This window comes from Ischnura elegans, chromosome 11 (assembly GCF_921293095.1).
Source record: "Ischnura elegans chromosome 11, ioIscEleg1.1, whole genome shotgun sequence".
In the NCBI taxonomy this organism is placed as follows: domain Eukaryota; kingdom Metazoa; phylum Arthropoda; class Insecta; order Odonata; family Coenagrionidae; genus Ischnura; species Ischnura elegans.
The window spans coordinates 11,357,217-11,383,849 of record NC_060256.1 but is presented as its reverse complement, the minus strand read 5'-3'; the positions used below and the strand labels follow the sequence as shown (position 1 = coordinate 11,383,849).

Below are 26,633 nucleotides of genomic sequence, written 5' to 3'. Positions count from 1 at the left end.
TCAGGAGATATGCTTAAAAGATTGTCTGAGTGTGGCAAAAGGGTCTAGCAGGTTAAGATGGTGAAAAGTGCCCCCAGAGATTTTGAAAAATAAAAAATAAACACTTAAAGTGCATCCAAAATTATATGTTTCCCCAAAGTTTCAGACCTCAACAATGGAAAATAATCCCAAAAAATTGAAACACGATTTTTAGTTTTTTAACCATATCTCCAGTTTTTATTTTTATAAAATCGTTATCTTAATTTTAATATGTAAATACAATTATGTTCTACCATCCTGATTTTTTTCAAAATTTTTTGACCTAAAACTCAACTTTTACATAAGGTTGAAAATTTCAAAATTAAATTTAAAAATTTAGGAAACAATAGACACGCCAAAAAAAATATATGTTGTTACCCCTACCCTGAAGTATAATCTAATTTTTTTTTCAGATTTTCAAAATTGGTGGAACACTGTCAAAAACACGAATAACTGCTTTGCGCCATTTGAATCTTTGGATACCAAGAGGATATTTCATTTGATTGTTGAGAGCAACTATTGTTGATCAGTTTTTAATATTATTGATTAAGAATAGACATTAACATAAAAAATGCCTATCACACTTAGATTGATCGTAATTATTGTTTATAACCATACTTTTAAGCTTTAATTTCCTAATTACTGCGCGAATACGACCGAAGCAGTGATAATTGGTATATCGGCTTAACTCTCTTTGGCCATTCCACACGGTAGGGGGTGCCTCCCGGCATTTCCTATCGTACTTCCCATTTTGTATTGTTTCTCTCCTGCTCCACGCTGTTAACCTTTCGTCAGGCGCAATATTTAAACTGCTGAGTTCAGGTAAGTGCCTAACAGGCACAGATGTGAAAAAAATTATTAACTCTTAGAATGCCTCAGTGGTACACTTTCAAAGCTTAAAGCACCATCTCCTGGCAAGTGTTCGACCATGCTGTTATTCGTGCTATGCATATACCCTTTTACATGCCGTCGTACAGCCCAAGAACGATAGAGCAAGTTGCGTGTAACATGCTTTTAGGCTATTAACTCGTTGCGTAACGGGGTATTTAAATTCCTAGTAGCGCCGATTCTGGGTGGAGGTGTTGAGATTGGAAATATGGCTTTGGTTTAAACATGGTTAAAAAGCTAATGTTTAGAATATAAATTTACCCAATCAAACGCTATGATGCATCAATTCATTATGAATAACGAACAACAACTGAAAACGTACTAACGAACACGTATTGTATGCTTTAAACTTGTTTAGGTTGACGCGCCTACATGACGAGAATCTTCGTCATCCGTCCGGAACGTTCGGTAAGAAAATGACGAGAATTCTCGCCATCCGTATGCAACGTGTTAAGTATTATTACATGTAAAGTATTAAAAGAAAATAGAGATGGCACTTTTCCACAGGTTTAATTAGAGTATGACGCGTTTCAACCGTTAGTATGTACTTGATAATGACCTTTAAAAAAAGTGCCATCTCTATTTTCTTTTAATACTTTAGGACATCATTCCACTGCATTTTGCCTCCGTCTGTCACTTATATATGTAAAGTATTTTAGCATGTGACTTCTATAATAGCAGTGTTTTTTGTTTTTCTATCTTATTTATTTAATAATGCTTTTATTTTGCTTTATTGTGTCGTTACTTTGCTAAATTATGCAGAGGCTTCAATAATCCGCCTCTGATCTTTCGGCAAAAATGCGAAAAGTAAAAGGCTGCATAGAGCGTGTCAGAAACAAACAGCTACTATAAGTGCCAAGGGCCTATGCCGCCAAGTGGCATGGAGAAATGAAAAAAAGACTCGTGCTGTGCCTGTCACATCCATTGCACCCGATGGAAGGTTAATATGCCTACGACTAGTGCCCAAATGTAGGCCCCTCTGTTCAGGGGCGCAGCTAGGAATTTAGGCTAGGGGGGGTTACAGGCGCAACTAATACTGGGGGGATTGGGGGATTGCATTCCCTCCAGGGTAAAGGGGAGGTGCGGAGGCCCTCTGCCGGAAAAAATTTGAGATAAATGGTTCAAAATGGTGATTTTTATGGCCTTCTGAGGGATATTTTATTAATCCTCACACTATTCTAGAAGCAATATTAATCCAATTGAGTAAAATAGATTTAACTTAAAAATTTCTATGAGCTCTGGGGGGGGGGTTTATCCCCCAAAACCCTCCCCTCACTGCGCCACTGCTTCTGTTGATGAAAAAGAAAGAAGGGCTTCCCCAGATTATAATGCTTCACTCTTGCGACTCACTTGGCAGGGCTAGAGGGAAAATATTTCTTTATACTCTCCCATAGAGGATAGTAGCTAAAATCATGTGCTCCTGCAGCTTAAGGATTAACCTAAATTTTGTGTTTTTTCTCGAAAATGGCAATTTCTGTAAAAACCCAATACATATTGCAGGTAAGTTTGTTTGCTTGTGATGCTAAAGCGTACATACATTTTGTGCTACAGCAAAGTTTTAGAGGGTGCAATGGACACTTTCAACCTGGAACATTTTTTTTGTGCAGTATTGAAACATAATTAGGTGTTTCTACCCTTTAAAGACAGCCTCTCAGAGATGCAAACAAAACTCACTCTGTGTCTTTTGGCAATGCAGCCAGGACATGCATTCATGTCCGTCATGCTGAAAGTTATAGGGGTGCTCTACTCCTCATGGAATATGACTTTGCAGACTCTTATAGCACCACTGGTTTTGAGTTTATCATCAGTTCATCTGTTCTATTTCATTAATTGTTTTAGCAAAAATGAAAAATTAAGGTATTGATCAAAGTATGTACCGTATATGTCTGAATGTATTCCCCCCTTTTTTTTTCCAAAAATACCTGTGGTAAAAGTAAAGGGGGGGACTATATTCAAACCCATTTTTTTTAACTTTTCCCGATACTGAAGCCTCAGAATTAGGGGTGACTATATTCAGAGGGGGACTATATTCAGAGAAATACGTTTGGTGAAACTATTTTACTTTTAAAAATATCGATACCAGTGGCGTAACTAGGAATATGATTTAGGGGGGGGGAGGATGGAGGGACGACCCTCTTCCCCTGGCAACATTTCCGGGACATTTTTGAAAAATGCTATGTCAGGAAATGCCTTTAAAATCATATGGTACTTAAAATTTGGGTTTCACTCATAATTCCGTCGTAAATCATCACGACATAGATTATATGTCATAACTAGACAATAGTTTTAAATAATTTTTTAAAAATTATCTGAGGCTTTGGGAGGGGATCTATCCTCCTCATCGCACCCCTCATGGTTATGCTACTGATTGATGCTGTATGATTTCATGGCTAGGAACGAAGGTCTGATGATCTCACTGATTTATTTAAAATCATTTTTAATCTCAGGTAATCCTTTGTATCTTATGAATATTATATTTAATAATTATTGATATGCTGTAATTCTGTAAATTTAATTTGATTCAATTTGACGAAACTATGCAAATGTTCTTGCCTAAAGTGAATAAAAATTATTATTATTATTATTATTAATAAATTGCTAAAAATAGGGACTCAGCTCTGGTGAGCTAATGTGAACATTTAGGCAGCTGCTGATAGTGAGTGTTTTCAAACTCTGTGAATTACTTTGTAGGTATAGGTAGGAGTTTTTTGACTTGGCACTATAGTGTGGGCATTTGATTTTTGCTGGAAGAATAGCAAAAGTGGACAAGAATGGAAGCCACTCTATTGGACTCTTAAGAATAGAAGAGGGTTTGATGGTTCAAAATACCTTGAAGTATTATCCAAGCTTGGAGTTTGCGTATCGACTAAACGTAGCATGATATTTTATTTGGAAAGGTCACCTTTCATTTAATTCTAACTAGGTACTTATTTGCTAGGAATATGGCATTTCTTTTGGTAGTGTCACAAGTATCACAAGCCATCAATAACCCTAGTCCCTGACTTGTGTAGTTCAGCTGTAATTGGGAAATGTATGCTACCTATTGGTTGTTGTCATAATAAGGCAGGTTGCATCAAGATTATTGTGAACAGGGGTTTACTGTTTCGAACATGCAATGTCAACTTGTGGAAACTTGTCAATTTAACATAGAGGATAAATATAATAGGTAGAAGGTATTTTTGTACAGACACCATTTGATATACCTTCTAAGTTTAACGTCATTACTCACATGTCTGCCAATCTGTTCTATCTGTTTTTCTTTCTTTCTTTGTTTCTTATGTTCTTTAAACAATATGTAATTGCATCATTGGTAGTCCAAGTGGCAATTACTTGACTTATATGGTTATGCAATGGCTGGTGATTGGTATAAAATTTGTGTATGTGCAAGCAAAAGTGACCAACAGAATTTGAACATTCCATAATCTTGTTTATTGAACTTTTACATTTAATCCATACTTAGTGTAAAAAACAAGTAATTGTATAAAAATATTAAGATGTAAAAACAGTTGTAACAAACATTCACACTGGCATAGCAACATGACCAATCAAACAACTCACAAATACACTTTAAGGTATGAAGGAATTCACAAATTAGTTCCTGAACAATGAAAAAATATCACTCGATCTCTCATTTCCCGCATGATTTTCATCACCCATGGTAGAAAGTCTTGAATAACATTCCTGACACCCAGTATTTCCTAAGATTACAGGTACTCAAAATTTAAATTTCACTTGTTAAATGCTGATGACTGGGTCTTTTTCCTTGATGACTCCATGGAATGATTGATACCCTAACCATCCAAAAGTGATGCAGAAGGGTGTAATTTTGAATTATCTGCTGCCCTCAATGGAGAGCTCTGATGGGATTACTGATGCTTCTTCTGCTTGGAAGACTTATCCTTCCCTCCAGCCTTTTTCGTGGGCTTTCGTTTGCAGAGGCCAAACAAAAACTTGAGTGTGAACACTAAAATTGCAAGCACCAATAAGACAGCTCCAACCAGAATTGATGCAACATCAATGAGATAATACTGACACCAGCCAAGCTCGACTGCACCACTCTTCATGTGTTTTGCTCCATTGTGTCGCAGAACGTATTCTATCCAATACACAGCCCTCTCCATTGCTGACTCTGGTCGGTCCTTCCAGATGCCACTCAGGTCTTTCATTTTCTTGGAAAAGCTGAAAATTTTGGAAGATAGTCATAAAATTAATAGCAATTAGGTGAAATTCCAACTTATCACTACAATTCGACAAAAATACCACAGCACATCTGATAACATGAATATGAATACCAACAGTGACAATTAAAACTCTGGTGACAACGAAATTTTCTGTGTATGGGGTGGTGTTTTTGGTTACTCCTGTGTCAGTTTCTACGTGAAGACAACAGTTTTTTTGCTGGCACTACTGCTGGTGTCTTTAGGTCGAAGATGCCGATCCTCAATCTTGGCCCTCATTATATACAGGCTCCATCCGACATGTTTTGTTACTACTTTCCAATTGGTCTGTCTGAATAGCCTCCACCAATTAGGATCCAAGCAGTATTGATTGATTTATTCTTGGATAAGTCTGGAATAATATCAGCCTTCTTTAACTATAATCCTGATTTTATCAAATTCCACATTTCATTCGCATACGAGTGTGGGGCTGCAAGAATAGGCAATTACAGCCGTTGGTCATATCGGAGCATGCCTCGATCCTAGGTAATGGCATTAAATTTGATGAAGCCAGGATTATAGTGACAGAAGGCAGATGTTATCCAAGATCCAGCCGAGAATCAATTGACATGGCCCAGACAGACACCTTGAACTGAGATGTTGGATACCACCACCTAGATCCTCATTTGAGGAGGCTACTCTGACGGACCAATAAGAAAGTGGCAGCAAAACTGGCGGAATAGGGAAGTGCACTAGTGTTTCAAATGCACCAAACACATTTTTTAAATTAGAGTTCAGAATAACATAATGTCGTAAAACCACAGTTTAAATCCTAATAGTGAATACTTGATTCGAGATGACCGTCTGAAATATGGAAAAATTCAAAGGCCGCGAAAACGGGTGTCCATGTTGAATATTGGCCGTTACGTCACAAGGCAGTAGCAGAAGGCAGCTTCTACACCGTTTAGTTCTACCACTATTATTGCATAGAAAAATTACTGAATTTGAGGGTATCCGTTTTTTGCTGTCATAAAATATCTTCAGATTATATATGTGGCTGCTTCTCTTTTGAGTAAACGACTTCATCATTGCGTAATATATTAATATTCATTTACGTGTCAACTTCAAGTTTAGAAAGAGTAGTAAGAATAGCACATTGAATCTTTAATAAATGCATGATGGCATTTATTTTTCGCTGGGTATATTTTGGCACAATGTCGTTTATCATGCCAAAACTTTTATTGTAAGAACCGAGTCAAACTAATAAATCTATTTCAGACGCTTGCTGCAAGACTAATTCGTTGCGTATGTATTCACGCCGGCCGGAACGTTCGCCCTTCGCTACTAGAATCATGGGATGTTAGCCTTATTTCCGAGCTGGCTGGTTGTTGCAATGGTTCGCTGTCCAGGATGGGTTCAAGAAAAGATAATCTTGGTTGGGAGAAGGAAAATTCCAACGATTTATAAATGGTATACCAAACTTTGATGTATTTATGGTTACTGAATTTTTGAATAAGGAGGACAGGTTCAACGCTCCATAGAAATGCGAGACGTTAAGGCTAACAAGGGGAGACCGCGTACCTTGCTGCATCTTTTTCAGTTAGGGCGTTAGTTAGGCTGTAATTAATTAATTTTCATACGTTACTTTTTACAAGTTATATATATAAATTTAAAATATCCTCAATTTCTCAATGGGCCGGTTGGGGTAGTGGTAGAGTGCACGAGTCAAAGGAAAGATGATCCCCGAAAGACTGTGGTTCAAGTCTACATCATAGCATTATTTTTTGTTGCCTTCATTGTGATCATACGGCGTCTACTTTATCATTAATTATAATTGCAGCAATCATTGACATGAGACAATTTTTTTATCGTCATTATGGCGTTCAGGTATTTTAGCAGTGTCATTACAAACGCCGAGATACGATGACTACAAGGGTTGGTGTGCGCTAAAATGTTAATTTTTTCTTTGCTTATACTGACCAACTTCCACATTAAAAATGAAAACCACTCTTGCAAGAGCACATACCATTAAAGGCTCGCGGCAAGCAACAATATGCGTACAGGCATAATTAATAACAACACAAAGCGAATATAAAATGCCATATATCTCGAACACTTGTAATTCACATTACTCCAAAGGGAGTTTACTTACTCAGTACATACCTCAGTACCTTGTACTCAGTACCTACCAGTTTACCTCAGTAGCAGTGCTAAAAGAACCATTCAGAAATATAATTTCAACTAACAAATAGGATGAAATAAAAGTTGATAACCCTGGACCGGGCGCGCTGGCGTATAAAATACGTCAATCTTTGAAAACCAAGGATTTCGACATTGTACGTACATTCTGGGCTATAATGGTCTCGTGTATTCTTACAATGTACTTTGACTGCCTATATTGCGAGTTTTCAAAGTTCGAGGTATTGTAGCTAATTTTTTAGATCAGCAAGATGAACCCGTCACCAGTGGAGTACAAATTACGCCGCGCGACCTGCCGTGTACCTTTATATCTGTATCACCTATAAATGTACTAATTTCAACAAATAAAGATTAACTTTAACAAAAATCGTTTGTTATCATATATGCACATATCATGGGCAAAGTACGCATTTTGCCCGGTCGTGTAAAAAAACAGTCGCGCCATAATTCTTTAACCAAACTACTTTCAGTTTATAAATTACGTAGGTCTACGCGGAAGATGCTATATTTTGACTCAACACACTTTCTGATGTGACTGAGGTACCTATTAAGTAAATTATTATAATATAAATATCAATTTGATCTTACAATACCTTCAAATGATCTTCAAAACAGAATATCATCGATAGGTAAGAGTCAGGAGCAGCCTTGAACCATTTATTCCGTATAGCTTGTGCTTAAGGCACGGGAATGAATATCTTCTCCAGGCTTTTGTTTCGACGTCGAGATGAAATTTGGAACAAAAAATCATTTATAATTCTATTTTGAATTCATGTTTTCGGTACTAGATGACATTTTTAGGAAGAAAACTCCACCGATTCCCGGAAACTCTCGCCGCGCTAAAGAAGGCGACGGAATACAGCGATACTCCACTGGTGACTACTGCCTTGTGACGTCACATCTCAATCAAGATGGAGGCACTGTGTTTCAGCGCAACATGAAATTTTCCGACTTTCAAAACGTTTTAAAGTGCATACCCCAGATGCAGAAAATAAAAGTGACTATACTAATGTTTCTTTTTTAGGCGAAACTTTCAAATTCAGCAATAAAAAAAAATTAGTTTACTTCCCTATTGAGCCCGTATGTAACGAGGGCCAAGATCATGCACTGGCATCTTCGACCTGAAGATGCTGGCAGTAGTGTCAGCAAAACTGTTGTCCTCACATAGCAACTGACTCGCTAGTAATTGGAAGAGGGAAACATTGGAGTAACATTAGGGTAGTGGTTCATGGTCTCTGAGGTACACCTGTTTTAATTCTTTCTAAAGCAAGTTGTTGTTAAGTTACTTATACACGTATCCATCCCTTAATTTGTCCAGCTTAGTAATCTTTGTCAGATAGTGTGTGCAGCAATGAGGAAAAAATTGCTGAGGCTTTACCCAACCCACCTAATATGAGGCCGTGAATTCTTGTTTTTTTATGAGGCTTAACTATTAGTTGACATTTTTTGCTATATTACTTCAAATACACATGCATTACGAGAGGAGCTGCAGTTGAGATACAGCTGATTTCTTTGGAAGTGGAGTCGTTGGCATCATGTTGCTGTTATTAGGATTAGATTCTCAGTCACACCATCTATAATTCCTGTGTTCTACGACAGATATTTTATTTGAAAACCTATCTTTTGAATATCGTGGTAATATAAAGGTATCTTTGAATTTAGGTTTACGCAGTGAGAGGCATCGTTTCTAACGGCTTCTGGGTGCAGCTGCATGTTGCGCTTTGTCGTGCAAGCTTTCGCGACCGTTGCAGGATGTATCATCAGGCGATGAATGAAAATACGGAATTGGTTGTCAATTAATATACTCGTCCAACCTCCTCCATCCAGCAGAGTAGTGGGGGAAGAGGCGGCGCTAACGTCAGCAGAACTCTCAGCCCTGTCCATGAGCGGCGAGCGGCCTCTTCTTCGTATCTAGTGAATAACCTAGTTGGTAACATATTTGCCGTTTTCTCTTTCGGAAGATTGTTTAGCAGGTCTGGCTGAGTTTAACGCCGTCACTCTGTTGAAATTCTGGGGGCATTTCTCAATCTCAATAGCCTCCTGCATTAGTCATCGATGATAAAATTTCTCTTGGGTTAACACCTGCGTCTTATCGATTAAAATTTGATGCCCATCTTCCAAGTAAGCATGCTCCAATACAGCCCACTTCTCCGTGTCACGATGTAATATCGCCTGATTGTGTTCTTTAATATGGGAAGTCACGGAGCGCCCTGTCTGCCCAACCTAAGATTTCCCGCATGAGCACAGGATTCTATAAATGCCTTTCACGTCGAAGGGATGGAGTTGGTCCTTAGCAGAAGGAAAAAAGTCGATCATCTTCTTTAATGCTCTGTGCCGCATCACGATGCCTGCTTTCCTCAGCACGCAAGAAATTCTCTCAGACGTTCCCGCAACGTATGGGAAGAAATTTCATCCCATTTATTTTTATTTTCATTTTAGCCCAAGAGAAATTTTATCATTGAGGTTGGTAACGGACGCGAAAGCTTGCACGACAAAGCGCAACGCGCAGCTGCACCCGGAAGCCATTAGCAACATAAAGGTATGAATAATGCTGAGAATTATAAGCAAATTAGCAATGTTTTGTAAACACTCATGCTGTGTGTGTGAGATAATGTGCCATCTCAGGTACCAATAAAATTATCTTGTTAGTTCCTTTCGTGAAATGCTGCGTTGGTAACATTTTCTTCTCGACATTTCACTAGGTGCTCCTACCGGAAGCGTTTTCAAGAGAAAAAATGTGCTCTTGAAAATAAACAGCAGTAACATTGTTTTCTTTGCAATCGGTTATCAATTAATAATTATTTTGAATTGAGTTTCAATCATATTGTTTGCATTAATGTGTTTTACTAATCAGTGGTGTAATTAGGAATATGCTTTGGGGTGGGGGGGGAGATGAGATGGCCTAGGGTGGGAAAATTTTTGAAAAATGACATGCTAGAATTTACATTTTACATCATTTTGGGACTTAAAATTTAAATTTAAGCAGGTGCAGTTATTATATTTCAAAACTAGGCAATATTTTTAAATGAATTTTTATTTCTCTGGTGCTTTGGGAAAGGGATCTACCCCTTCATCCCTCCCATAGTTACACCACTGTTACTAATTGATTTAAAATTCAAATCCAATAAGGCAAAGATCATTGAGGTAAAATTGCCACTACTTTTGCACTGCAGCAAAAAGGTCAGAAAAGCAACGATGGGAGCAACCAAGAATTAGTTCAGCGTAGACCATTTACAGGAGGGAATTTTGCTTATCAGTAATATGGCAAATATTTTTACTATCAGTATTTCCTATTGATTTCCACATTTGCAATCGAGTGGGAAAAAAAAACTTTACTTGCCTTTGGTCTTTCAGAATTGTATTTATGTTCTCGAGCACCACTTCTTTGGTAATGGTTTGGAAGTCCATCTTGAGACCAACCCCCAGTTGGGAGACACGCTTCATGTTCATGTCCTGATCACCATAGAAAGGTATTCCAATTAGAGGTACACCTCTGTCCACTGCCTCCTGGAAGCTCAGCAGGCCTCCATGGGTAATGAACATTTTCACATTGGGGTGGGCTGGAAGAAAATCGTAAATGAGCTTTATGAGTTACCGTTTTATTATAGTCAGCGCTAAATTTCAGCCAAATCGTGCCGGACCAGCATTCTGGCTACTCTCTGAGAAAATAGGGTGGTGTAAAAAATGTCATCATTTCTTTTTTATATTTGGTAATACAGGAGTCCTCATTGTAACTTTCATTGCAATTGTTAAAAAAACTGGGAAGTTTTAGAGAGGGGGTGGAGTTTATCCTTGAAAATGGTGTGGATTCCAGTACCTACTATTTTAGAAATTAAGCACTGTTGGAGATGTCTTTTGGGTGTACCCCCCCCCATCCCGTATTCATATGGTTTTTGCCCAACAGTTCAGGTACTCCCGAAAGACAAATCCAACAGCTACAATGACACACAAGAGCTTCAACCAAGAAAAAATTAATCACTGTTTATAGCTTTAGTTAATTAGACTTTTGGAAAAAAAACTTCTGGTGCAAAGCAAGCCTTGAAGCTTAAGTGCTCAATAAGTTAAGTGCTCTTAGTGAGCAACTTAATAAATATTATTATTATAGAAACAAAAATTCTGCACAATGAGTAAATTGATATTTTAAACTGCAATTACATTCATTATATTAATTTGAAATTAATCCTTTGCATTTTTTTCTCATGTTGTGCATGAGAATCATTTTTCTTTTCCTAATTTTTCTACACCACAAAAATTTAAGAAATTGTTGTAAACAATGTAAACCTCTGCTAACTTCAAAACCAATGACTCAATTGAAAATCGATTGGTACTGTTGTGTTCTTTATGATGTAGTTAACACAGGTTCTTTGAGTACATATTTAATTAGAATATCGGTAGTGTATACACTACCGATATATCTAATACTGACTGATATTTTGTGTGCTGGATATTGAGATTTCTTCACCTAGACAGAGAGGCTAAATAAAGCAGAATTTAGAAAGTTCCTTGGAGCCATGCTTAGATGCCATTATGTGCATTCTCATGCTCAGACCCATTGGCAACATATGAATAATGAACTGTTAGTTGCTGCCAAGTTGGTGGTAAAGACAAGGGCCTTTCCTCCTCGATGTCTCCCACAGCTGAGTGGCTAGTCCTCGTAGCAAAACATGCATATAAATAACATATGATATTGGCCATGCTACTTGAATTTAAGCTATATTTTCTAATACCAGTATTTCTTAAATTCTACAGCACACAACAGTACCAGTAAATTTTCAATCGTGCTATTGGTTTCAAAGCTAGCAGAGGTTTGCTTTGTTAACAACAGCTTCTGTAATGTTTGTGCTATGAACCATTTGTTTGCTGCAAACAGTTAGAAATAGACATATCTTCCTTATATTATAACTGCAAGTCATGGAAACAGAAACTACAGGAATACCAAATGCTCAAAGCTGTGAAATGTAAATTTAGGCGCAAGAAAATGGACTTATTTTTGGGAACAATTGAAGTACAATAAATACTGTGGGACAGAGGATTTGATTATGCACATGATCTAAAATAGAATTGAATGATCTCTCTTATGCTTTTTGTTGCATTGAAATTAGTTGCTTCGTTTAGACATTACAACTTTTCAAACTCGGATATCTTGCTTTTTTTTTTACAGACAGTAGTCATCGCATACGTGGTGGGTGGCTTGCTTCTAGGGTCCTCTTTTCTTAATGAAATTTAATATACGTGGATAAAACTACTTTTAAAAATCATGATGTCAGTTCTCGGGACCCCAGTTCCAAAGGCCGCAGTTAGTCTTGAAAGTCCTGGGCATTTACAGGATCTTTCATTTTCCTTGGACCTTGCAAGTACACTTTAAAATAAAAGAACGTGCAAGACCACTGCAGTGGATATAGGCCCATCTATCTGTCTTATTGCACTCATCAGCACTTTAATATTGTAATTATCCAGATACATCAGGAATGGGGATCCTGTTTACTCACATTTTTGCATTGATATCTTGGGCTTTGCTGCTTAATACTCTTTTTTGTCCCTAGGCGTACCTTGACCACGTTACTGCCCTCAGGAAAAAAGTATGCCCCTTCACTTTGGGTACTTTTAAATGTAACAGTTGATATAGATGGAAGCAGAAGTAATAATATTTGCATGAACTCTCAGAGGGGACATCCATTCAGTGATGAGGAAACAGAAGGACAAGATTAAATTACACTATAAATACAGTGGGATTCCTGACTTTGCCTCCCACAATGTTTAAAATTAATTTTTCAATGGAGGAATAATGCTAAGTGCAGTCAAATACAGTGGGATTCCTGACTTTGCCTCCCACAATGTTTAAAATTAATTTTTCAATGGAGGAATAATGCTAAGTGCAGTCACCATCTTGATTATTTACAGGAATTATAAATGAAGAATGAGTGCTGAAAGATGCCTTTGTTGTTATTTAGGAGAGGAAGATTGACAGATTTTTTTCCCTGTAGAAGTATGATGTAATTGATTTTGATTATTTAAAGCTCTCTCAAGCCATCCAAAGTATGTATTTGTAAGAGCAAACAAATGGCAAATGAGCTTAATAGTAGGATGTTACAAAGAGTGCTACAAAAAATGTTTGATACAGTGGAATTGACATTCTTAGTAGAGGAATTAATGCTAGGTCTGTGGATACCAGCTACTGCAATAAACCACAATTCTTTTTCAGGTTGAACCTTGTTGAAGAGCATGATATAATTTGCATACAATCATAATCATGGCTATATCAAACTAAGTTATTAGAATTTTTACTGCTTAGCAGATATCATGCCAATAGAAATCCAAAAATGGGCCTCTCCTCTCCCTTGAAAGATTGAATTGGACACCATACCAAATGGTACACCTGATAGGAGTAGATATGGAGACTGGCGCTTTTCACCGTTGATCCTAAGGTCACTCGAAAGTTATACCATACAATGCCTTAGCACATGGGAAGAGAGCATGGGATGATGCACTGCAGTGCAGTACTTTACGGAACTAAAAGTCTCCTTATTCCTGTCCCTCTTTGCCGTGCGGAGCTGATGGCATTCTATGGCTTAACATCAGGTGTCGACTCACCACTTGGTTGCAAGTGTTGAATTGCCTTCGTGGCACCATGTTGTCAAAATTAGCTTCCCCATCCTACCTTAGCTTAGCCAAGCTCAGCTACCGAGCATGACCTGGAGAAGACGACTAAGCTGGGACTTGCTGGCCTCAGAGATGACAGGCATAGCCATTGTCAGTGGAGGGGATAAGTAGGCTGGGCACAGGGAGCAGAATTGCTACCTGCAGAGATTCTTCAAAACAAGTAAACCAGTGACTTGCTTTTGATATTTTTAAGTAGTTTCTTGGGCAAAAAATGGAACAGGTGCATCACACCCTTACTTTTGATTGTTTTCAGACCTTTCCTCAAGTTTACTTCAAATTGCATACATTGGTATAAGTGGCATAACTATGGGAGGATGATGTAACCCCCTCCAAAGCCTCAGCAAAATCAAAAAGATATTTTAAAATCTTGTCTGGATTTGATGCATAATAACAGCATCTGCTAAAAGTTAAATTCAAGAACCAAAATGATTTAAAATGCATTTTCAGGCGTGTTATTTTCCAAAAATTTTCCTGAACTCCCTGTTTCCTGGGGGGGTACCCCCCACTGACCCCCTCTTCCCCCCCAAAGTCCCCGCAACCCCCCAAACCATATTCCTAGTTACACCACTGATTGGTATTGTCATTTGCAAATCAAGAAGTGACCAGATGCTTCACCACATCTATCTCCTGAGGATAGGCTACAATCTTATACCCAGAAGTCACTATGATATGGGACTATTTATCAAGGTTGAGATGATTTACTATACTGGCTATGCAGTTGAATCTATGAATTGAAGGAAATGATATTACACTGACCTAATATGTCAGCTTGAGGCCACCATTTTGAAATCTTGACATTTGCAGGCTGTCCGGGTAGGCTGTCCACTTCCCATTTCCAAAGAACAGTCTGTTTCAATTCACGGAAGGCACCCATTAATGCCTCTCTCATCGATTCTGGAAGGTCTGCACTCTTCAAGTTAGACCCCAAACTGAAGTAGATGACGCCATTCTTAGCTTCATCCAGCATTTTCTTAATGTCCTGTGGGTGAAATGTAAAACAGGAAAACAGTTGATTCATTAGGATTCATGATGAAACAAAACAGGTTGCCAAACTTGTAAATTTTTTGAATTTTAATATGTATCTCAGAGCTGCCAGTCTAATGGCTCTCAACAATTAAGTTTTCTGTAAATGTTGGGGTTTCTCTCAAGTTTTCCTGGATATCACACAATTACTTATACCGCTTATTTTTAACAGAGCACGACCCGGGTTTCAATGAATTATCATCATCTTCAGGCGCAAAACAATAAATAATAATAAAACAAATAATAATATTATAATTCATTTAAACCCGCGTCGCGCCCTGTTAAAAATAAGTGGTATAAGTATTTAATCGTGTGATATCCAGGAAAACTTATAATGGAATACCACAAGGTAAATCAAGAGTTAGTGAATTTTGTTTCTCTCAAAGTAAAAATCTGAAATATTTAACTCTTAATTGCTATCTAAATACTGTTTTCTGAAAGTAATCATTACTTTTTGGCTCACACCCCAAGTAAATCCTTACACCTACTGGGGCATGAAATTCAAAAAGGCTTAACGAACGGCTAAGTGAAGTAGTGCCAATTCATTCAATGACTTAAGTGTAGCTCGTGTTCAGATTTTCATAATTTTAGTATTGTTTAGGGGAAGAATATAAATATTCTGAAAGTTGAACAATGTTTAAACATCCATCACATACATAAAGAACTCCCATTTCATGAAATATTTTGCATTGGAAGGAATAAAATGATTCTAAACGATTACAGATAGCCGTGTTATTGATGTACAGCAGACTCTCGATTATCCGGCCTGCAGGTTATCCATTGTTGCGGATTATCCGTGCATGATTTTCACTCTCACTCAATTTTTTACGGGATCTTTAAAAAGAAAAAAATATCGGACGCAAAATCATCGGAATTACTGCATTAATGCGAAGATACTGCGGGCTTATTATTTCCGTAAGAATCTCCCATGTAAAAAGGAAGCGATCGTGCGCTAGCTCTATTCACGAGAGCACCATGTTCCTGTTTTCTAAGCCTTGCAGTGCACGACCGTGCTCCGTGATCACAGATAACACGTCCCGCAGCAGTTGCAACCCGTAACTTGTGCGAGATGCGACAACATGGCGTGGTGCCTGACAGTGTAGTTTTCGATGTCGAGCAGTGGTTTTGAAGCATTCTTGCAAACCTTTTTTTTCTGTATCCATGATCACACAGCCACGGATGTGTGATTTTCAAAACCAGGCCTTGCATGGAGCGTTAATAATAAGAGTACAACCGTGTTATCACCGCAAAAAAGGTTGCAAACTGGCGAAGAAAGCTCTCAATGAGTCTGGGAAGCACTCTTAAATAACAGAATAACTGCATAAATGATAATACATTGTTTGTTTTATGTAAGTTATGAACATTACAAGACATTTAAGAGAAAGTTTGGGTTATCCTTGATTTACGATTATTCGTGCCGTCTCTCCCCATCATTAGCCCATTAGGATAACCGGGAGTGTGTTGTATGAGCACCTTGAGTGTCTGAGGGTTAAAAAGAAACACAAAAATAAATAAATAGAGGATAGGAGCAGGATATTTGGAAAATAAATTGAAGTGGAAGGGGTCAAAGGAGTCGGTGCATTACCATAATTGCTCACATTTTATAATATTTCTTGGAGTTTAGGTCAATGTAAAACAAGTTATAGCCACGGATGTGTGATTTTCAAAACCAGGCCTTACATATAGCATTAATAATACGAGTACAACCATTCTATCACCGCAAAAAAGATCGCAAACTGGCAAAGAAAGCTCTCAATGAGTCTGGGAAGCACTCTTAAATAACAGAATACATATAGTTATACATTGATAACCTCAGTAAAATTTATTTTTACTTAGGGCCGATTTCACCTATGCCGATCAACGCTTGATCTTGGATCAACCGTACAAATAATCTCCAATCAAAATTAATGGTAACTAGGTGTGGCAATACCTTAGTAACACAACATCAATAAATATGTACAAAGTTAAGAGGTATGTCAACATTTTTTATGTATTCTATTCTGTTCTTATACATATATGTGTATATATATGTGTACACTTTAAATTATATTACTGTATAAAAATCGTGATCGTAGCATTTTTATGTAAAAATATTGTACATCGTTGTCATCTTTGTATTTTATATTGTTCATGTTTTCACTTTCATAGCCCTGAGGATGATTTTAAATAAATCGAAACGTTGGCTATAACTTGTTTTACATTGACCTAAACTCCAAGAAATATAATAAAATGTATTAAACAAGGTCAAGAATAGAAGAGGAAAAAAAAAAATAATTGCTCACCTGTGGCAGTGCTTTGGGTGGCTTGACGTGTATTCCCCCAACTTCCACCAGGTTGGGCACCATTGGCCTTGGGAACAGGATGCTGTGGTGTGAGTTGAGCAGGACCAGGGACACCCTCTTCTCAAGTTCATGAACGTTGGGGAACGAGCTGCCGAATACCTCTGACAGAATGGTGTTGTGCTTAGGGTAAATGAGCGTGTAGTGGAATGTCAAGGTGGCCATGTGCAGGAGGGTGTTGAGAGTTCTTTCCATTAAGTTCATGTTATCAGAAAACGAGGAAAAGAGGTCGGGAACGAATGAAGTTATGGCAGGGTTGCCGACCAGACTGTCTGTCACAGGGAAGGACCCAGCTGGGGACATGAGGACAAGAGGGGTATCAAAAATGTGAGCAAAGGAATATGCACATTCACAGTAGAACATGCTCACGACCACCAGGTCAAAGCCTTTGCCAGACTTTGCCCCATTGATCAACTCCTGGACGGCAGGTTCCCGAAGTGTACTGTTGCAAACATCATTTGAGATGCTGTTGAAATGAAAGAAAATTGTATTTATTAAAAGCTCATAACATGCAAACACAACAGAACTAAAATTGTAATCTTTGTCAAGAATCTTATTTTCTAAAGGTTCTTTAGTTATCAGAGTTTATTGTGAATTAACTAATTAATTAATTTTATAGTAGTAACGCAAATCTTTTTTGGGTGTATGGCTGCTTGGAATGAACTTATCATGCTCAGTGTTTCATTCCTCCTGCTGGAGATGCCATCAGGAGGAATGTAATTTTGTGCATTGAAAATTCATTCCATCCAGCAGTAAGCCCAAAAATGTTTCATATTAGTTCTAATCAGTGCGAAAATCTAAAAACAAACATTGGTTTTAAGGTAAATTTCTTAAAATCAGTCCATTCCTTAATTAATGAATCAGTTTCTTTTACTCATAACCCTTTCAGCCGGATGTTGGGTGGAGCCGACGGGCATTTTCATTCTTAGAAGACCTGTCATCGGGTATAGCTGTTACAGATTTTTCAATGTAAATGACCGGACATCGGCTCTGGCCGATGCGAGGGAAGGAAAGTGACCGCTGAGGTAGCAATTGTCAAGATGCATTCAGGCCTGGCCTGAGACCCAGCTTAACGAGTCCCTAGGGCCACTCCTCGGCAATTACGCGCGACCCTCCCACTCATTTATGATCATCTTCACCGCAGGAATCCGTTGCGAGGTGGTTATATTGTCAATAGTTCTTTCAACGTTATATGATGTGCATACTACAATTTTTTTATACTATGAAATGAATTCTTCGTTTTGTTCTGTGCGTAAGCAATTTTTAAACAAAATTTTAGCGTTAAAAATAACAGACTTCCAGACTTATAGCCTTAATACCTTGTATTTACTAACTATGTTGTTATTAAGACTAGAAACCCATTTAAAATTCCACAATGCTTAAAAAATGTTAGCAATTCTTTAAGAAGAGTAAATTATTGATAATCAAATACAATGTTTGGTTGAAAAAAACACTCGTAACGCAATAAGTTGACCGTGGATTTTTGCTATGTTAGGGTCAGAGGGTTTAGTCTGGTGGCCAGGATAAGAGATGGGCACCCCGTTTAGCTGGGTCTCAAATCTTAGGGACGAAAATACCTAGGAAACTCACCCCCAAAAAAGAGCTCCATACTGAGAGGTTTGAAGTATTCTCATGCTACTTGTAGCACGTAAACATTTTCCTATTGTAGGCGCCGGCAGGAAAGGGTTAAACTCTCCACAATGTCATGATAGTCCCAGTTACATGAGGGTTTTGAGATATTAAATACTTTAAGTTATGCTATGCTTAACCAGACATATTTATATGAATGCAGTTGGAGCACATAACAATGAATGGAGAAAAGATTACAGGAGAATTAAATTATGATGGGAGACTAATTGTGGAATATTCTGTAATTTAAAGTCCCAAATCCTATGGTGATGTAAGCATACAAGTCAAGTATATCAGACTGTAAATTCTGCCACTATAAAATGAAATGCATACGTCCAGTTGGATCTTTAAAAAATGTTTGTGATGAATCCACCTCTTCATGAGCAGTAATGATTATTTACCCCTTAATCAAACAGAGATTCATCATTAGTTAAAAATGCTGTATTGGATTATTTAATCTTGTTTTATTTCAATGCCCTAAATTTTATTCTATCTAATGTGAGGAGATCATTTTCTTAACATGGTGGGAATGGAAAGATCTCTTGGATACATACCAAGCTTTAAATATCATCTCAATGATATCCAAGGCATTTCATTCTTACCGAGAGATGAGGAAGCATGTCTCAATTACTCCATGCTGATCAGTTACTTTAGGACTCTGGAATTTACCCTTCATGATCTCAGAGACATCAATCTGGGTGTAGTTCATGGGAACATCTTTGATGGGAACCGGAGTGATAACGGTCACTGAGTGTCCTCGTCGGGTGAGTTCCTTGGCCAGCGCTGTGATCACATTGCTGTGGCTCGTTGCGGCAAATGGCATGGCAAAAAGGATCTTAGAAGCTTCTGCAGTGGTCAAGAGACTGGCTCCAAAAATAAGCACCGCTGCTCCAAAGAGTAACTTCATTGTACTTGGTGCCATCTCTTAAATCATGTAATCGAATCTGAAAAGAAAGAGAAAGCCCGAGTTGAGAATGACGCTTCTTTTCGATTATACTGCATATAATGCTTGTTTAAGGAACCCATTTTAATGAGGCTTGTATGAAATATTTATTTAGTAAACAAATTATTTTCATCCCTAGAAATTATGAGCTTCACCATTACTATCACCATTTCTCTGCCTCAGCAGGGACATCGGATTGGAAAAAAAAACTATCTTGAGGTGAGAAGCTTATTTTTTACTCCATTTTATACTGTTTTTGGAAAAAGAATGTGTTTTTTAGTCTAGTTTTACATTTTTTATGAGACTGCTGAAATTTTTTAAAGATGCCAAAGTCAGGCATTTTTACATAAACTCAAACATCTCTAAATATTGCATATGTTGTCCCTTTTACATGGTCATCTAGAATTTCCTATGCCTGTGCCTAGATTTCTTATTTCTCTCTGCGATTCCTATACTGGCTGACAGTCTGAGCGATATCAATAGTGAACTGCCAGCCATTGTTACCTTACAGTGGCGTAACTAGACAAGCTTTCGGGGGGGAAAGGGGAGCCTGGGAGGGCGACCCCCCCTGGAAACAAGATGTCAGGAAAATAATTGAAAAATGAAATACCTGGAAATACATCATTTTGTCACTGAAAATCTAACTTGAAGCAGATGCGGTTATTACATGTCGAAACTAGACGATAGTTTAAACTATTTTTTACATTTCTCAGAGTCTTTGGGGGGGGGGGGTCTATCCCCCTCATCTCCCCATAGATATGCCACTGTTACCTTACATGTCACATCTACCTCATCTTCTTGAAATTTTCTCTGTGTGAAAGCAAACTATCTTTGGCTACCTTACTTTTACCCTACTATGAAACAAAAAACTAATCTATATTGTGAAACTATAGATAAACTTGCTAGTCATTGTCTTTGCAATGAAATAGATTCTTTCTTCAAATGGTTTTTTTTCCTCCATCAGAGATATACTGTAGTCAAACCTTTGCTTTTTTAGTGATAGATGTGTACTGATTGCGATTTGATTTTGATTTCGATAAAAAAAGTGGAGTTCTTTTATCAGCTATACAAGATGGTAAAACAACCCTTACGGTCCGCATCGCACTGGGAATGACCTCGTGAGCCACAGTGCAGCCCTTCTTCCATAGGCAAAGCACTGCTATGACAGTGGGGGATACATATGGGGGCAAAGGGGGATCGCCCCCCTTGCGGAACTGCCTGAATTGCCTTTCTTTATACGTGTATAACCACTTTAATTAAAACATTCATAAACTTTGCATGTGATTTGACTATTTTTTATTACGATCAAATTAAAGGTACCTCAATTTATCTTTTGCACCCCCCTCGAGTTTTTTCCGTATTTGCTACTGTGCTATGACAGCTTGCAGTTTAATAAATTTTGAAAATCCTAGATTGATCATTATTTGTCTTCTGATTCAAATATTTTTGCCTAAATTCGTTCCACTTTTGCAGACAGATATTTTTGTGGCAGTAGACTCACCAGTTTCGGGGATAACTAGGTTTTTCTAACCGTTAAATGATTCACGAAACATTGAATTTCAATGGTTTTAACTTATTTATTTAATTCAAAATACTGAAAACAGTGCATATTAAAAGGGATATTGTATTTTACTGGATGAAAATTAAATTTAGCATCACCGTAGTTATGCCTTCTGCTGCGGAATCAAAAAAACAGGGCTCTTTTAGTGTAAACATGAAAATATTACTCAATTACAAATTAAAACTCAAGGAAAAATTGCGGACTAACCTTGGGCATGCCTTTACGGAATCCGCAAGTGAACATAATGTGCGTAAATTCTACAGTCAGATCCTAGGCCGTGATTCGTACCCAGATCTTCCCAATTCGCGTGGGAGATAAGCTGTTAGAATCCTCTCGTTTATAAATGCAGTCTCCCGATAGTATTTCTCTATAGCTGGTGAACAGTCCCTTACAGGGATGCCGACTTACGAAAAATATTGGGGGGTCCAAACCGGGGATCGTGCCCCGGGAAATTTTATAAGTAGTAACGTTTAAGATTTTTTCAGCATTTTAGAAGAGTCATATGATCAACATTAGAACCCTGATCACTCAACTCTCAATATCTAGACACTTCGGGAAAAATCTGCCTGACACATCTTTTCCTCACACCCATAAAGAATTTTTGGGGGAGATCTGGCGCCCTAAGGCCCCATGGAGTCGGTGCCACTGGTCCCTTACTAATTTAATCCTCCTTGCATTAGTTCCCTACTCAGTGGCACCGACTACATGGGGCCTGAGGGGGCCCGAGCCCCCTCAAAGATTCGTTTGGGAGGGCGGAGCCCCCTCAATAATTCAAGAAAATAAGTAAGTTATATTATGCTTTGTGAAATCACAAAAATATATTGGTGATTTTTATTTCCCATGCTTGACGATAGTTACCTTTTAATGTAAATTCAACGATGAGTGTTAAAACAAATAATTATAAGGTTAAGCAGGTTAACTGAATCAAGTATGTAGTGTGAATCATGGTAGCGTTTCGGTGCTGCGACACACTTTCAATTTAACCTCTTCCTGGGGCAAGACCTCCGTTATGGGCCCCCCCAATATTTTTTATAAGTCGGCGCCCCTGTCCCTACTAGTGGGTAGTAGTTTTCTATGCTATCAGTCAACTCTAGCATGAACTTCGCTGTCAGTGGTTTTCTTGCGATTTGAACTTCCTGGGAAAACTAAACTAATTCAGGACCAATAAAGTTGTGCATAGGGTCAATTAAGCCTGGTAAGGTTGCAAAGCACAATATATTGGGAATGCGATGCAGTGATGGAGTGAGGGGGGGTTTTGGGGGTTAAAACCCCCCCCAGAGCTCAGATAAATTTTTAAGTTTAATCCATTTGACTTAATTGGATTGATATTACTAGTGTAAGGATTAATAGAATATCCCTCAGAAAGCCATAAAATTCACCATTTTGAACCATTTATCTTGAATATCCGCAATTTATTAATCTCACACCTACCGCCTATCCTGGTAGGTATTCCATACACCCACACACCCCGGTATTAGTTGCACCTAAACCCCCCCAGCCTTAATCACTAGCTGCACCCCTGATGCGATGTTTATGCTTTTTTCTTTTGCTTGGAATTACAGTGTGCCGCCATTTACTATTATATATTCGCCAACCACACTTTTAATTTGTTAGAGAAGGGACTCAATTATTCACTATACGATAGTAAGAGTTTTGATAAGTAACCGTTAACAGGGTGGGGTTTGTGTTTTTCAGCGGTCATTAGCCCTTTGAGTGATTTTTCTGCATTCCTCCTGTCGATAAGATAAGCAGAATGAAAACATTTTTGTGCTCGTGGTTATTTTTGAAAGTAATGAAAAGTGCCACAGAGACAGAATCATCTATAAATATTACATAGATAAATTATAATTTACTTAAATATCCTATAATTTCGATGTATATAATTATATATTTTAACTGCTTCTTGTAGCTCTGCTTTCCATTACGATTATTACTCAGGGTCCCTGTAAACACAAATAGCTGCTGAAGCGCTGTAGCAGCGCTGCACCGTAGCGCTGCAGACGGTGCCCACGCGCTGCTGACGCGCGACAGCAACCTTCAAATTTCCGTTTTTTGAATGCCACACGCGCTGCTAGAGCGCCACTGTAGCGCTGCAGAACAGCTGCGGCAGCGTAACGGAGGAGCATCACGAGCGCTGCTGAACAGCTGCAGCAGCGCCGTTCAGTTGCTGCGGCAGCGCTGCAACAACCGTCTTGCAGCGCAGTAGAAATGCATTAGCAACGCTACACCAGCGGTGCTGCGGCGCTCGAATTTCGCTTTAATTGCGTACTGAATCAAGCTTATCCTTGCCAATTACTACCCGGTGGCCTATCCCCAAAAGCAATTCCATCATTCATGTGCAGGTCTGAATTATCATCGTTGCTATGCTCGTAGATATGTCTACTTGTCCGGGCACTAGTCAGCCTGGCAGGTGAATGAAGAAATAGCTATTGGGCACACGCTATGAAAGAGTACCTACTGAAATAAATGATTAGGTCTTGATTGAATCATGCAGTTCAATCAAGACCTAATAATTTATTTCAGTACTCCTTCATAGCTTATGCCCAATAGCTATTTCTTCATTCACCTGCCAGGCTGACTAGTGCCCGGAAAAGTAGACATATCTACGAGCATAGCAGCGATGATAATTCAGACCTGCACATGAATGATGGAATTGCTTTTGGGGATTTACACTGAAAGCATACCATCAATGAAAAGGTCCGGAATAACCTGCATAACTATGGCCACAGGGTAGTAAACCAAAACGAAATTACCTTGACAAGAAGTTTGGCACACAGGGTAGAATTCTATGACGGTCATAACCTAGAAAGTAAAATTTCCATAGACTTTCACTCTAGGCTTACCATCAGTACTTCACTCAGCCAAAACAGCACTAGTTCTCAAATCTCGAATAAAAAAAAATGCAAAATTAAGAACTGGTAACCACTCCATACAAAGCGTACAACAATCCTCAGAATAACTAAGCATACCTTAAACACAGATACTTACTCACCATTCGCTATATAGCATTATCCTTACAGCAGAATGAGTTTATGGTAGAAGAATAAAATTCAAAATATGCTTAAAAAATTTATTTTCAGTGCATCTTTTAATTTGCATCCCAAAAAGTTACAAAACAAAGAGACAGTATGCAAGGCCAGATTTAAATAGCAATTAATGGCAGTGGAAGTTTCTCTGCCCTCTCCTCAGAATATAAATTTGAAAATTAGAGAATAAACAAAATTCATGTTAAGTAATTAATGCATATGTCAGCAGAAGCAATGCAACGAAAAATCATCAAAAGCAAAGGCAACAAACATAGTACTGAATATAGAATGAGAATGCACCACAATTCCTAGTTACAGAACAAAATGACAGTACCCAAGGGCAGAATTGCATGGCATACAATAGAAGTGGAAGTTTTTATGCTCTTTCTTCGAAATACAAAACTGAAAATTAGAGAATAAACAGTGGTCGTTTAAAGTAATTATGCTAGACACATCAGATGAAGCAAGAGCAATTCAATGAAAAGTAAAAGCATATATTCATAATAATGCAACAGTATACACAATCGCTGTCAAAAACAGATCTCCTTATCCTGGTGCAATTGCTGGTACCACTCTCCTATCTTTTTATTTATTTTACCAAAACCAACATGAACCAGCGTAGGCTTCTTATCAGCATCTGAGGAAATACCAAAGAACACACATAAAGCATCTACTGATACAAAAGACGCAATCAATGGGAGATCAATTGCAAAAGGAGGGAAGGAATAAATGACAAGAGTAAAAACTATACCAAGAATAGCTTTGTAATAATTATAATATTTATCATGATGAATCATAAGCACGCAAGAGGATTCCCACATGCACACCACACGATCACAACAATGTTACATACGCCAGAAAATTACACTCTCTCATTTATATAAAGGCTAAACTTGCCAAACACTCATGAAGGCAATCTAACCTGAAGCTAGAACTTGCAAAAACATTGTCAATATTTTCTAATTTGTTCTCAGAAGGTTCAGTGAACACACTCTTGAAGTAGGAATTCAATAAATTGACTTTCACGAAACTGTTTGCTAATACTTATCCATCATCGTATTTTAGCGATCAAACGGAAGATATTTTACATTGCTCGTACTTCCCTAACACCAGACCAAAATGCTTTTGAGTTATCCCGTTACTCCTCTACCAGCGTTTTCATTTTAAAATTCGTCAATGCATTCTTGAAGGCTTACTTAAACTTTAAACAACTTATATTTTTTAATTAGTAACACGAGATAATTACTGGATAAATCAGTATTGACATCTTCCATTTTAGCAGGCCATTCTCTCTGTCGCTTTAATGATTTTTTCACTCCCGCGTCAGCCCATCTCGTTAAACAATCTTTTTAGTATTTTACTAAAAAGGTTGGCTAACTAAAAACTTTTCAGCTGTGAACTTTTCCTGAGATATGCGTTACAAATTTCCTATTTCACTATTAATGGAAACCTATATGATTATTATTTTAAAGCTTATTTCCAATGGTACCAAACATACCCCAGTGAAAATTTTGTATACAATTTCTATACAGGATGTATACAATGTACACATTTTGTATACAATTGTATACAGCTGTATAGAATGTATAAAATGTGTAAATTGTACACAATGTATACAATTTTATACAGAATGTGTACAATGTGCAAATTTTGTATGAATTTGTATAAAGCTGTATAAAAATTTTTAATTTGTATAAATTTTATACATTTTATGAAAATTTATACAGTTGTGTAGGCTGTATAAAATTTGTACATTTTATACAATGTAAAGGTATGCGTACATCAATGTGTAAATATCTGGGTTTGGGAGTTAAAGCACCACAACTATGCTCATTTTCTATTCTTTACACCGTAACGCATTTTTACTTTAAAAAATGGTGTTAAAATTGTTGCTAATTATTTTTAAACTTAAGAAATTATTATAAACACCAAAGAGTTCCAATAAACCATTCCTTTATTGTTGGTTAACCGAATTAAATTAAAGAAATTGTAATATTTTGAAAATGTTTCTAAAATTGTTGCTAACTTGGTTTAAACATTAGTAATCGTTATAAACATAATAGAATAAGAGTATCACTCATTCCACGTTTCTCAACCGTATAAAATGTGGGAATTCTTAATTTTTGTAAAAGTTGCTAAATTTGTTTACATTTAAGTAATTGTTATAATCAACAAAAAGGCTCAGCCAAC

General features: G+C 37.6%; 1 protein-coding gene across 1 annotated transcript in view; it reads right to left on the bottom strand.

Moving 5' to 3' along the window:
* Nucleotides 1-4,312: 4,312 nt before the first annotated feature.
* Nucleotides 4,313-26,633, bottom strand: part of LOC124167748 (UDP-glycosyltransferase UGT5-like) — a 59,731-nt gene continuing 37,410 nt past the window's right edge. The window contains exons 2-6 of the mRNA XM_046545761.1: nucleotides 19,516-19,857; nucleotides 17,228-17,750; nucleotides 14,679-14,901; nucleotides 10,603-10,822; nucleotides 4,313-5,085 (exon numbers count right to left, since the gene is read on the bottom strand). Coding sequence (XP_046401717.1) covers nucleotides 4,773-5,085; nucleotides 10,603-10,822; nucleotides 14,679-14,901; nucleotides 17,228-17,750; nucleotides 19,516-19,835 — 1,599 coding nt within the window. The 5' untranslated portion in view covers nucleotides 19,836-19,857 and the 3' untranslated portion in view covers nucleotides 4,313-4,772. The remainder of the gene's footprint in view (nucleotides 5,086-10,602; nucleotides 10,823-14,678; nucleotides 14,902-17,227; nucleotides 17,751-19,515; nucleotides 19,858-26,633) is intronic.